Raw genomic sequence first — 12778 nt, 5'->3', positions numbered from 1 at the left:
ATTGAAACCCTACCACGTACACACACACACACACACACACACACACACACACACACACGCACGCGTACCCTTTAATGAATGCTCTCTCAAGAGAGAGCCTAGCGGCGCTCTACTGCTGAAATCTATTGTGATCTTGGGAAACCAACTTTGCCTGAGTCTCGTCTCTTTTCTCATTTCTAGAATAAAGGTTCAATCCTCAGAACTGAAATACATAATATCTATGTTCCCCACAAAATTCTTGTAGGAAGCAAAATAAGATAGTGAACATGAAAGCCCTTATGTTGGCCTCGAACTCACGGTGATCCTTCTGCCTCAACCTCTTGAGTGCTCGGATTACAGGTGTGTATCACCACACCTGGATGAACAAATTTGAGAATTTTTTTACTTGAACTCATCAAAAATGTAGAGGTCCATATTGCTATGCCACTATTTTAAATAAGGGTTTAATTTAAAGTCATTTGACTTAACTGATTTCACATAAATTAGTTAAGATTTTTTTTGTGAGGGTGTTGGTGAAAGAAGGCAAAATAATTATTTCACTATTTTTTAAATTGAAAATAAGGATTCAGTCCGCATTCTTCTCCTAATTGAATAATTCGAGGTCAATCTTTTTATGTCTGGTGTAGCCATTTTCTCTGTATAGAAGATACCGAAGCTTATGAATAACATTTATTTATTTACACTATGCATACAATTTATTTGGATATATAACAATCTGTAAAGTAAGCTTGTACTTCTGGAAAATTTTCACCTACCTACCCACTCTGATTTTGTTTCTTAAAAAAAGTGCAGATTATTTTCACGGCTATACATTGTTCCCCCAGGGGTGTAGAGCACTAGAGTAATTGGTTTCCTGAAGACACAGGAGACCAGAAAGTGGGAATGTAACGCGTGTCAGCTCCGATTATAAAATCAAACCAATCAGAAAACAATCAGAAATTGACACGAATTAACACTTCAATCAGTATAGGAAAGTAATGTACATGGAGAAGGATTTGCACATCCAATTACTTAAAATTCTCCTCCACCATCCGTCATTCCCACAGCTGCGTAGTTGCCCTTATTGCCTCGTGTCTGGCGGACTCCCGGCATGCCTTGCGCAGTTTTGGCGGGAAAAGTGACCTCCTCCAGGGGTCAAAGGCCACAGTTGCGCCAGCCACCGGCGACCGTTGAAGGAAGGCGCATGCGCTTCAGGGAAATAGCGTGCGGTGGAGTGCAGTTTGCCTCGTCGCCGGCTCTGCCTCATACTTTACGTAATGTATTTGGGTTATTAGTTTTGGGTTATTATTTCTGCCTTTTACATTTTAATCTTTTTCTGTTGCCTCCTGACCACTCTTAACTTTCTTATGGGCAAGATATTTGAGGAAAAAATGTAGACTGACTGACTTTTCACAAGACTTCCTGAGATGGGATTAGTCGGGTCGGCTGGCCTAAAATTTATCGGGATAAATTTAAATGCATCCAATAACTAGACCCTTCTATGAAGTTTGATTATGTTTGCTAAAGAAATTAAATTGGGACCAAATAGATTGAAACATCAGGAAATCAGGGGTGGTTTTTTTTGTTTTTTGTTTTTTTCCTTTTTTTCGGTACCGGGGATCGAACTCGAACGACTGCGTGCTTTCAAGGCAGGCATTTATGCCGCTGAGCTAAATCCCCAGCCCCTAGGAAATCAGTTTTTAACATTCAGGTTATAAAGTTTTGGAATAATGTATGTTCTGTTTATACATTTTTTTTTTAAATAGCTGTACCACTGACAGTATCTAGAACCTTGGCAGAGGAAAGTCGCCCAATTTGGATTCTTTGACATTGACCATTTTCAAATTAAAAGTTCTTTTTACAGTGTGTTGTAGTGTCACGCACTTTCAATTCCACCTTCTCGGGAGGCTGAGGCAAAAAAACCTCTAGTTCCAGACAAGCTGGAAATCTCAAAATTGCGGGGGAAGGACTGGAGTACCCCTTTAGCTCAGGAGTATGGAGCTTCACTCTGTCTTCAAAGAAATATTTTTAAATCTATTTTCTTGGGCAGGGGTTCTATAGCCTTGTGGTTGAACATATGCTTAGCATGCAGAAGGTCCTGTATTCAATCACCAACACCCTCACAAAAAAAATCTTAACTAATTTATGTGAAATCAGTTGTCAAATGACTTTAAATTAAACCCTTAATTCAAAATAGTGGCATAGCAATATGGACCTCTACATTTTTGATGAGTTCAAGTAAAAAAATTCTCAAATTTGTTCATCCAGGTGTGGTGATACACACCTGTAATCCGAGCACTCAAGAGGTTGAGGCAGAAGGATCACCGTGAGTTCGAGGCCAACATAAGCTACATGGTGAGACCCTGTATCAAAAACCAAAAATAATAATAATTATTATAATAATAAATTCAAGGAAATCTTTTTTTAAAATTCAGACATAATTCTGACTTTAATGAACTAGAATGTTATATTTTTTTAAAGATCTAAAGTTAAAGCTTGTATTTGTCATAAGGTTTGATAAAAGAAAACACTTTATCGGAAGAAGATGGCCACTGCACAGTTGCAGAGGACTTCCATGGTATGATTTCTTGTATTTAATATGTGTAAATTTATGTGATTTTAATATTTCTTAAAGTGTCAATTATTACTTATTGATTTTTTTTATTTGGAACCGAGGATCAAACTCACAACTTCACATTTACCAAGCAAGTAATTGAGCTGCTGAGCTAAATTCCCAGGCCCATCAATTATATTTTTGAGAGTTGGAGTCAGTTGTTTATTTAATGATAACACAAACTTCGTGTTTTAAGAAAAAGTATTTGTTAAATTTTTAATGAATAGAGAAGTCTGTTGGATGTTTGGAATACTACATTAAATTGCAGTTCCAAATTTAATTTACATTAGGTATTAATATTGTTCCATTGCGGGGGCTGGGGATTTAGCTCAGCGGCATAAGCACCTGCCTTGCAAGCAGGCAGTTGCGAGTTCAATCCCTGGTATCGATTAACAAAAAAAAAAAAAAAAAAAAAAAAAAAATATATTGTTCCATTGCTTGGATGAAGTTATTAGCAGTGTACCTTTGAAAAACATTCAAGATTCAGAGATAGATAAAATTGTGGTGTTTGATCTTGCATTACAATTCGCCTGTATTAAACCTAGCCAGTGATGAATCAGGTGTAGTGGCACACACTGTAATTCCAGCACTTGGCAGACTGAGGCTGGAAGATATCACTAGTTCAAGGCCAGCCTGAACTACATAATGAGATCTTGACTCAAGAAAAAACAAACAAAATTTCCTTGTCAGTAATTAAAGAGAAAATCAGTGTTATCTGTCCATTTTTTATGTATTTATAGTTAATCTGTGAGATTCTTAAGCACTTTTTGCACATAACCTTTATGCTATTACTCCTTAGAAACACCTTCACATTTTACAAAACATTATGCTTTTCTGGGAATTACTAACCACTAGGGAAAGAATTCTTTGGGAGAGTGCCATGTCTATGAAAAAATGGATCTACTTTGAGTCCAGGGAAATTTTATTTTTAATAAACATAAATAGAATTTTTAATTTCTTTTGAATTTCAGAGTGCATTAGTATTTCCCAGTAAGATATCAACTGAGCAGCAGTCTTTGGTGTTAGTGAAGAGGCTCCTAGCAGTTTCGGTATCCTGCATCACGTATTTGAGAGGAATATTTCCAGAATGTGCTTATGGAACAAGATATCTAGATGGTAAAGTAATGTTTAAGATTTTTGGGAGGTTTTTTTTTTGCTTGCTTTAAAACTAAGTGAGCTTGGTTTTTAATAGCAACTTTATCAATAGTATACACTATTAATACTATAATGTTGATATATTTCTGGCAGTCCATTCATTTAAAATGTATAGTTCAATGATTTTTAGTATGTTCAGAGTTGTGCAACTACCACTGCAGTCAATTTTTTACATTTCCATCACCCTAAAAGGAAACTGTATATCACTTAGGTCACCATTCATTCCCCCCTAACCTTCCCAGTCCTAGGCAAACACCAGTCTACTTTCTGTTTCTATACATTTAGTTATTCTGGACATTTTATGTAAATGGAATTGTATAGGATATGAGGATTTTTTTGACTGGCTTCTTTTACATAGCATAAAGTTGTCAGGGTTCCTTCATGTTAGAACATGGATTAGTACTCCATCTTTTTTTCCATTTTTTTGAGACAGGGTCTTGTTTTATAGTGAAGAGTGGTCTTGAACGCACTATGTAGCCCAAGCTGGCCCTGAAGTCACAATGATCCTCCTGCTTCAGCCTCCCAAGTGCTGACATTACAGACATGCACCACCATGTCTGGCTCCATCAGTTTTCATCATGTAATAATGTTCTGTTGTGTGACTGTACAGTTGATGAGCATTTGGGCTGTTTCTACTTTTTTATATATATAATTTCACATTTGTGCTTAAGTTTTTGGGCATCTAAAAATTTTTTTGAGATGCTAGGGATTGCATCCTAGGTAAGCACTACCAGTGAGTTACATCTTTAAGTCTACATTTTTAAAAAAAGATATTTGGCTGAATGTACTGGCACAGGTTTGTAATCCTAGCACTTTGGGAGGCTGAGGCAGGAGAACTGCATTGAGCCTAGGCAATGTAGTGACTTAGAAAGATCTTGTCTCAAAATAAATTTTTTACACTGTATATCAGTGTAAAGGGCCCTGTGTTTAATCTCTAATACTACTAAATAAAGAAATACAAAAAATTTAATACTTTTGGATTTACTTATTGTAAATTGTCTCTCAAGTATAATTTTACCTGACATTATGCTTTTAATGATTAAACAGATACAAATATTCTGTTATTTATGACTTTGTACAGTGGCAGTATTTGTTTTTGGACTGTTTTAAGGAAATAATGTTATACAGCTGGTTTATACTATAATACTTTATTTTTCAGCATATAATATATGCATAATACTACATGAACTATGTACTGGGTAATTTGCTAAGTACCATGTTTTGGACACTGTCTTGTTAATTCAAATTGAAATAAGGAATTTGAGGTGGAAAGATGCTCTCTGTCTTTTCCATGGCATAACATGTTGCTTCTTTGCAGGGTTCTTTGAAAGCCAATTAACTTCTTGGCAATTATAAGTATTTCACTGGAGTAACAGAAATATTCTAAGACTCTTGTATAACAATAGTATAAAATCATTATGTCTAATGTTGTGTATCCTATAATTTTTTAAGTGAAAATTTTTCTACTTATCAATATAATTCTATTATGATTTTTTTAAAAAGGATAAAAAGACTTTCCATATAACCTTTCTTTCTTTCATTACATTAATAATACCAATCATTTGGAAGTTCCTCACATTAACAATATACCTACAATACAAAGATGAAGATAAAATCTTTATTTAAAATTTCTAATTGTTTACTATTCTTAAATAACTCCATATCTGTTTCATAATTTTTTTTAGATCTTTGTGTCAAAATTCTGAGAGAAGATAAAAATTGTCCAGGATCTACACAGTTAGTGAAGTGGTAAGAAAAAATACTTAAAAATAGAAGATTATATTTCTAAATCAAATAATTTTATACATTAGATGCTTTTCAACATTTAACCAAGTTTTAGTGATTTACCATTTAGGACTAGACACTAGTCTTGTAGATCTTTGAATTTTTGTATTAAAATTTTCCTTTACTTCATCCTCCTATCCCTTATGTCATTTTGTATTTCTGCCATGTTGCTTGTTTCTCTTTTCTTCTTTTTTCTGCTGTACTAGGGATTAAACCCCAGAGTACTCTACCACTGAACTATATTCCCAGCCTTTTTAATTTTTTATTTTGAGACAGGATTTTGTTAAATCACTAAACTGTCAATTTGGGCTCAAACTCATGATCTTCCTGCCTTAACCTCCTAGAGTGCTAGGATTATAGGCTTGCATCATCATCCCAACATGTTTCTTTTTTCCGTTTTCCTCTTTCTCTACCCCGCTCTCTCTTTCCCTTCCTTCCCTCCCCCCCCCTTATTCCTTTTTTGCCTTTCTCTATCCCCCTTCCCCTTTCTGCTTCTGTTTTTATAATGCTGATTATTGAACCTAGGGCCTTCACTGTACAAGGCAAACACTGTACCACTGAGACACATGGTTTGTCTTGTTTTCTAAGTAGTTAATAAGAAAAATGCTTTAGTAAGAAATTTTAGTATTATTTGGTAATGAGATTTATGAAAACTTTTCTGGAATCCATTCAATTTGAAAATGAATCTTTGTAGGCAGGGAATTTAGCTCAGCAACACAAACCCCTGCCTGGCAAATGCAAAGTCATGAGTTTGATCCCCAATACAAAAAAAAAGAATCTTGGCTGGAATGGTGGTGCATGCCTATAATCCCAGCACTTTGGAGACAGGAGGATTGCTGTGATTTAGAGGCCAGTGTGGACTACAAAGTGAGTTCAAAGCCAGTCTGAACTGCAAAGCAAAGCCTTGTCTCAAAAAGACAAATAATAAAAATGAATCTGATTTTTTTTAGGATGCTAGGATGCTATGATGCCTTACAGAAAAAATATGTAAGTTACTTTCTTTTTTTCTGTACCTTATATTCTGTAAGCCTGATTAACATGCAGTAAAGCATTTAAACTAACATGGAGATCAGCCAGTTTGAGTTACTGAGAAGTCTAAACATTTGAATATTTTAAAGACTAATCTTCCACTCACTTAAAGCTATTGGAGTCAGTACTAAATAAACTTGCCAAGCTAAGTATGGCTTTTTTTCTTGGGCAGGGAGTGGTTGGATTTTTGAGACAGGATCTCACCATGAGGCTCAGGCTGCCCTTGAACTCACTGTGTAATACAGGCTAGCCTCAAACTCACCATGCTAGTTTTTGTTAATGTTCATTGGGTTTTTTTCAGGGGGAAGGGCTTTTGCTCACTGATATTGATAGCATGTATAGATTTTTAAAAATAATGAATCAGAAAGTCTTTAAAAATAGTTCATCCATCCAGACATGGTGGTACACACCCATAATCTCAGCATTGGGAAGGCTGAGGGTCACCACAAATTCAAGACCAACCTGAGCTACATATGGAGACCCCTGTCTCAAAAAAAAAAAAGCTTCATCTATTAGTTTTACATGCCTTCTCTAATCTTCTTTGTATTATAATTTAATAAATTATTTTTAATTGGGATTCAAAAATAAATTTCTATGTAGTCTAGGTTAAATTTTCACAAATTCTGAATTAGTGAAACAAAGAAGGTTTTATAATAGACTATGAGCCTTTTTCATACTTAGTATAATTTCATACATGTATAAAGAAGTCCAGTTCTAGCAAAGTTGTAAAGATGAATCTTTATCCATGGTTAATCTTCCTTATTTGAAGGCATAGTACATACTGAATGCCTGCTATGTGCTTAGCACATACTCCAGGTAGGAGCAGGGTATGTTAACAGTGATCAGTAGAACAAAGGAAGTCCCATCTAATGGAAGAAAATAGTCAGTAAAACAATTGGATATTTCCTAGTAGTTTTAGACACTGTTAAAATTTGTAGGAAAACTATGTGATATATGCAATGCTGGGTTAATTTTACATGAGATAGTCAAAGCAGATTCTCTAAAAAGATGATATTTAAGCTGAAACCTGAGTGAGAAGAAACCAACCAGTCATTCTTTCCCAGTTTAGGGAAAGAGTATTCCCAGTAGAGCATCAGAATTGTAGAGAATTTAGAGTTCTGGAAACCTAACTAAGGCTAATACACTTTGAAAGCAGTTGTACAGGTGTGCAACGGCATCAGGTGAGCATGGGGAGATAGGCAGTGCCAGAATATTCAATGCTGTGTAGGTAAGGAGCTTGGATTTTATTTCAGGTGCAAAGAAAAACCATTTGAAGGTTATAAGTAGAAAACCATTTTATTTATGTTTTAAATGTTTTTTGTTTTTGGTACCAAGGGATCAAACTCACAACCTTGTGCTTGCCAGGCAGGCCTTTATACCACTGAGATAAATCCCCAGCCCTTATGTTTTAAAATTTTTAAAAATCACTTTCACTGCTATATAGAGAATGTACTATGTAAGCAAAATAAGATTGAAAATAAGAGTACTAATACTTAAGTCATTACTCTCAAGTCCTGAAAAGTAGTGATAGGTTAAGAGCATGATGGTAGAGGTGAGATTCAGGATAGACTTGAGAGTAGAAATGATTGGATTTGTTGACATGCTGGTTGTGGGATTTAAGGGGAAAAAATTGAACTTCAAGGATGACTCCAGATTTTTGGCAGGTCACTTAAGTGAATGATTTTCTGTTCCTCTAGTCTCAAAGCCTCTTTTGTTAAATACATAGTGTCCTGTGCACCTTACTTTTTCTTCTTTCAAAACCATGTCTAATATTGGTAATACTTAATGTGTTACTTCACAATATGTTTTTCTCAAAATTGTTAATAATGCTCTTTATTTAAGTCAAAGAAATTGCTGTTGTGAATTTCAGACATTACCAAGTCAAGGATAATTGATATTTGGAGGAATAGGAAATTATATGTGAAGTATTGACTATAGGCAATATTGAAAAGTCTGTTCTCTATAATGATTATTTGTTATTAAGAATAAATGTTGAGAATGGACCAAGAATTCTTTTTGGAGGGGTACAAGGGATTGAACCAAGGGCTCTATATATGCTAGGCATGTGTTCTGTCATTGAGCTACATCTATACCCCCTAAAGTAGGACAAATAATTTTTTGACTCATAGTGAAAAACTTTTATAGAATACAAGATTTTTGTTCTTTGTTTTATTTCAGCTAAGGATGGTCGTTCTAGCTGTAAGTACTTTTAAAACTGTATGAATTTCTAAAGACTATTAAATTCAGCCTTTCTTCATTAAATGATAATGAAACTATCAATTGATTATGTCACTATTCAAACAGTTGATCTATTCAATGGGGAAAAGATAGTAATCTAATATCTTGGGAGGTTACTTTATTTTTGTTTTGTTTTGCTGAATTTACTTAATACATTAGTCTAGAAATTCCAATTTAGTTCTTCCCGAGTTCTTAACCTTAGTAACTCAATTATAAATTATTTTAAATAGGTGTACACCAATCCAGAAGACCCTCAGGTAAGAGTGGTTGAATTAGCAAAGAAATAATGCTGTTAATATCTAAAAATAAAAATGTATTGATATTGCATTCTTTCTTTTTTTTTTTTTTTTTTTTTTGTCTTTTTCCTTTTTATCGGTACTAGGGATCAAACTCACGACTGCCTGCTTCCAAGGCAGGCGCTTATGCCGCTGAGCTAAATCCCCAGCCCCAATATTGCATTCTTTTTAATTGTGCTTTTAATCAGTGTATTTTCACTTGATTTCATGTTTAAGTCTTGTAAAACGATTCTGAGTATAATTATATTATTATATTTAAGCAGATAAATTCACTTACTATATGAGATTACATAACTGATTTTAACTCACAAAATATACAGGCTATTAGAAATAAATTGTCTAACTGTGGTTTGTTAAAATATTCTTTATCCAGAATTATGAAAGGACTTGAGTTTAGGAAAAATAACCTCATTCTTAAACGTTAAATTTTCATTCCAATCCAGATACCTATACTTGTTCACCTGACAATTAACAAGTAAGGGTGGATAAGAAAAAAAGGGAAAACCAGAAGGCAAGAAACAGGGCGGGGGGGATATATTGTGTGCTTGTACTCTATTAGGCTACTTTCTTAGGGGCTATAAATCTGTTATCACTAATTTATTCACCACAGCCTTTATGAAGCAATTACCATTGTCCTACCCATTTTCCAGATTAGAAAATCTAGACACAAGGTTTTTTGTCTACGACAAAAAATAGAAATAGCCAGGCAGAATGGCACATGCCTGTAATCCCAGCACTCAGGGCAGGGCTGAGGCAGGAAGATTCCTTGAGTTTGAGGCTAGCCTGAGCTACAAAGTGAGTTCAAGGCCTATCTAAACCAGATCATGAAACCCTGCCTAAAAAAAAAAAGTAACAGAAGCAGGTTCTGCTAAGCTAAGTAGCTTCTTTGGTAGAAGTAGCAGAATCAGGATTTCAACCGAGGAAGCCATGTCACCATTTAGGTTCTTAACCATTATGTTACATGTTGTGCAATATAATATTTCACTCAATTATGAAGAAGCAGATTTAAACTGATTTTAAAGATAGAAAGAAACTGATTCTATCCCCACATGAGCACTAATATGTAAAAGAAAGCAAAGTATTCTAGGTTTCAGGAGGGCTAGAAATGTGTCCTCTCTTTGATACTCATACCAGCAAATATATGACCAAGTGACAAAGTTGCTTATTTGAGCAAAGGCATGCATGCAAGAAACAGAGTTAAGGTGTTGCATGCCTGAAATCCCAGCATTTAAGAGGCCCAGGCAGGATGATTACTGTGAGTTCCAAACCAGCAAAATGAGTTCAAGGCCAGCCTGAACTGCATCATGAAACCCTGTCTCAAAAAGAAAAAAACAAAAGAGAGGAAGTCAGAGTCAAACTGATTTTTACAACAGATCCATTCTTGAGATTACCCATTAAACCATAAATCTGTGAATAGATCAATCTGTTCATGAGGGCAGAGACTTCATGATCTAATCCCTTCTTAAAGGTTATTCCTGTTAACAAGTAAGGGTGGATAAGAAAAAAAGGGAAATTAATGTAATTTAAGTGTAATGTAATTTCACTGCTTACTATCTATAATGGGAATTAAATTTCAAGTTGAATTTTGGTAAGAACATTGAAACAATTTCAGTGTCTTAATACGTTTTATGCTGCTATAACAGATACCTGAAATTAGGAAATGTGTTATTTCCTAGACTTCTCGATGCTGGGAGGTCTGTGATCTAGAGGGTGTTGGCATCTGATGAGGGTCTTCTTGCTGCATCATGGGGGAATGTGGTAGTCAACTTCATCCTTTTATCAGGAACCCACACCACCATTACTGACTCATTCCCATGATACCAGCATAATCCAGTTATGTCCTCTTGACCTAATTACTTCTTGAAGGTACCACTCTAAACACTGTTGCATTGGAGATTTTCAACACATGAATTTTGGGGGAGACATTCAAGCCATATCACTTAATCATTCTTCTGAGATCTGCTGTTTTCCTCACCTGCCTACTAAGAAGTTCTTAACATTTTATACATACAACATGCTTTGCAATGAGTGAGAGAATAAAGATCTCTCTGTAATTAAATTCTAAAGCCCAGATTATGGGAATTAGTTGAGATTTATAAGTATCATTGGGCCAATAGGAATTAACATGTCAGAAAAACTATTGACAAAATGTTGACTCATAGAAAAACAGTAAAATAACTACTTACCAGGAAGAATGATATATTAATTACATAATTGCAATGTTTTTTTAAGACAATTTCAGAATGTTACCAGTTTAAATTCAAGTACACAAAAAATGGACCAATCATGGACTTTATAAGGTATTGTTTTATAATTTTCTGTTCGTATTATATACACACACACACACACACACACACACACACACACACTACCATTTATTCATTAATGCTATGTTGTTAAACTTCAGTATTAATTGTGAAGAGCTGGGCACTGGGGATTGAACCTAAAACCTTACATATAATAGGCAAGTACATTATCATTGAGCTACATGCTCAATCCTACTTTATTTTTTGAGAGTCTTGGTAAGCTGTGTAGCTGACCTTCAACTTGTGATCCTCTTGTCTCAGCTTCCTAAGTAGCTGGTTTTACAGCTGTGTAACACCATGCCTAGCCAACTTCACGATTAATTGTGAAATTTCTCAGACCTCCAATCAGCCATCAAGATGTAGCTGTCAAAATAGAGTAGTGCCTTGGAGTAACTACAAAATACGATTCTGTGGCTAATTATATACTATTTTAATTGTGGAAAAGGACTTAAGTGATTAGAAACAAAAACCTATTATTTGGTTTTTTTAAAACACCTTATATAAGTACATTAATTTTATTTCTATAAAATTAAATTTGGGTTTATAATATAATAATGTATATTAATAGTGATACTAAATGTTTATAGTGGTAATTTAAAGCACAATTTATGGTAACAATTTAATGCTGTAATAAGAATCTCAAAGTGTAACATTTAGGTATTAAAAGTGACTTTTTGGACTGGGGATATAGCTCATTGGCACAGTGCCTACCTGGCAAGTGCAAGGTAATGAGTTCAATTCTCGGTACAAAAAAAAAAAAGATTAAAAAAAGGTAATCATTTTTTATGAAAGAAATTGTCTGATTCTCTTCTAGTAAAAATCAAAGCAGTGAATCTAGCAGGTCATCTGTTGACACCAAGAAAGCAAGTATTCTCCTCATTCGAAAGATTTATATTCTAATGCAAAATCTGGGACCTTTACCAAATGATGTTTGTTTAACCATGAAACTTTTTTACTATGATGAAGGTACTGTTTGCAATATATCTTATTTTAATTGATACTTGTGTTTTTATTATTGAAACAGTTGATTTCCAGTCCAAATGTTTGACAGATTTCATTCATTTTGTGTTCCTTACATAAAATGCTTTATGTTGTAGCTACTGCTAGAGCTTGAGTCTTCGGGAGAGATTCTGGTGTGGGTTTTCACAAATTGATCAGTAAATTCCTGGTAAGGAACTTGGTGAACAGTTTCTCTCCTTCATGGGTAAGGAGAAGTGGTACATTTCCTCCAGAGACTTGATCTTCATGTCCTTGAACAGCCATCCCAGTTTGGTCATAGGAATCTTATTGTCCTCAGCATTAATGCTGCAAATGCTGTGGCCTTGGCCTGGGCCCCCAGGGCCTCCAAGTCCCTCTGCTGCACTGGTGGCGTCATC

At 34.8% G+C, this 12778-nt stretch overlaps 1 protein-coding gene across 1 annotated transcript in view; it reads left to right on the top strand.

Moving 5' to 3' along the window:
• The first annotated feature begins 1155 nt into the window (after positions 1 to 1155).
• Positions 1156 to 12778, top strand: part of Hormad1 (HORMA domain containing 1) — a 30351-nt gene continuing 18728 nt past the window's right edge. The window contains exons 1-10 of the mRNA XM_003478887.2: positions 1156 to 1253; positions 2248 to 2334; positions 2492 to 2557; positions 3565 to 3709; positions 5434 to 5497; positions 6484 to 6520; positions 8741 to 8761; positions 9031 to 9057; positions 11329 to 11396; positions 12217 to 12368. Of these exons, the coding sequence (XP_003478935.1) occupies positions 2525 to 2557; positions 3565 to 3709; positions 5434 to 5497; positions 6484 to 6520; positions 8741 to 8761; positions 9031 to 9057; positions 11329 to 11396; positions 12217 to 12368 (547 nt within the window). The 5' untranslated portion in view covers positions 1156 to 1253; positions 2248 to 2334; positions 2492 to 2524. The remainder of the gene's footprint in view (positions 1254 to 2247; positions 2335 to 2491; positions 2558 to 3564; positions 3710 to 5433; positions 5498 to 6483; positions 6521 to 8740; positions 8762 to 9030; positions 9058 to 11328; positions 11397 to 12216; positions 12369 to 12778) is intronic.

The sequence above is a fragment of the Cavia porcellus genome, unplaced genomic scaffold, assembly GCF_034190915.1.
Source record: "Cavia porcellus strain 051 isolate PalLab524CR breed Dunkin Hartley unplaced genomic scaffold, mCavPor4.1 scaffold_1, whole genome shotgun sequence".
Classification (NCBI taxonomy): Eukaryota; Metazoa; Chordata; class Mammalia; order Rodentia; family Caviidae; genus Cavia; species Cavia porcellus.
Note: the sequence above shows the minus strand (reverse complement) of the source record. Positions and strands in the feature narration are given on the sequence as shown.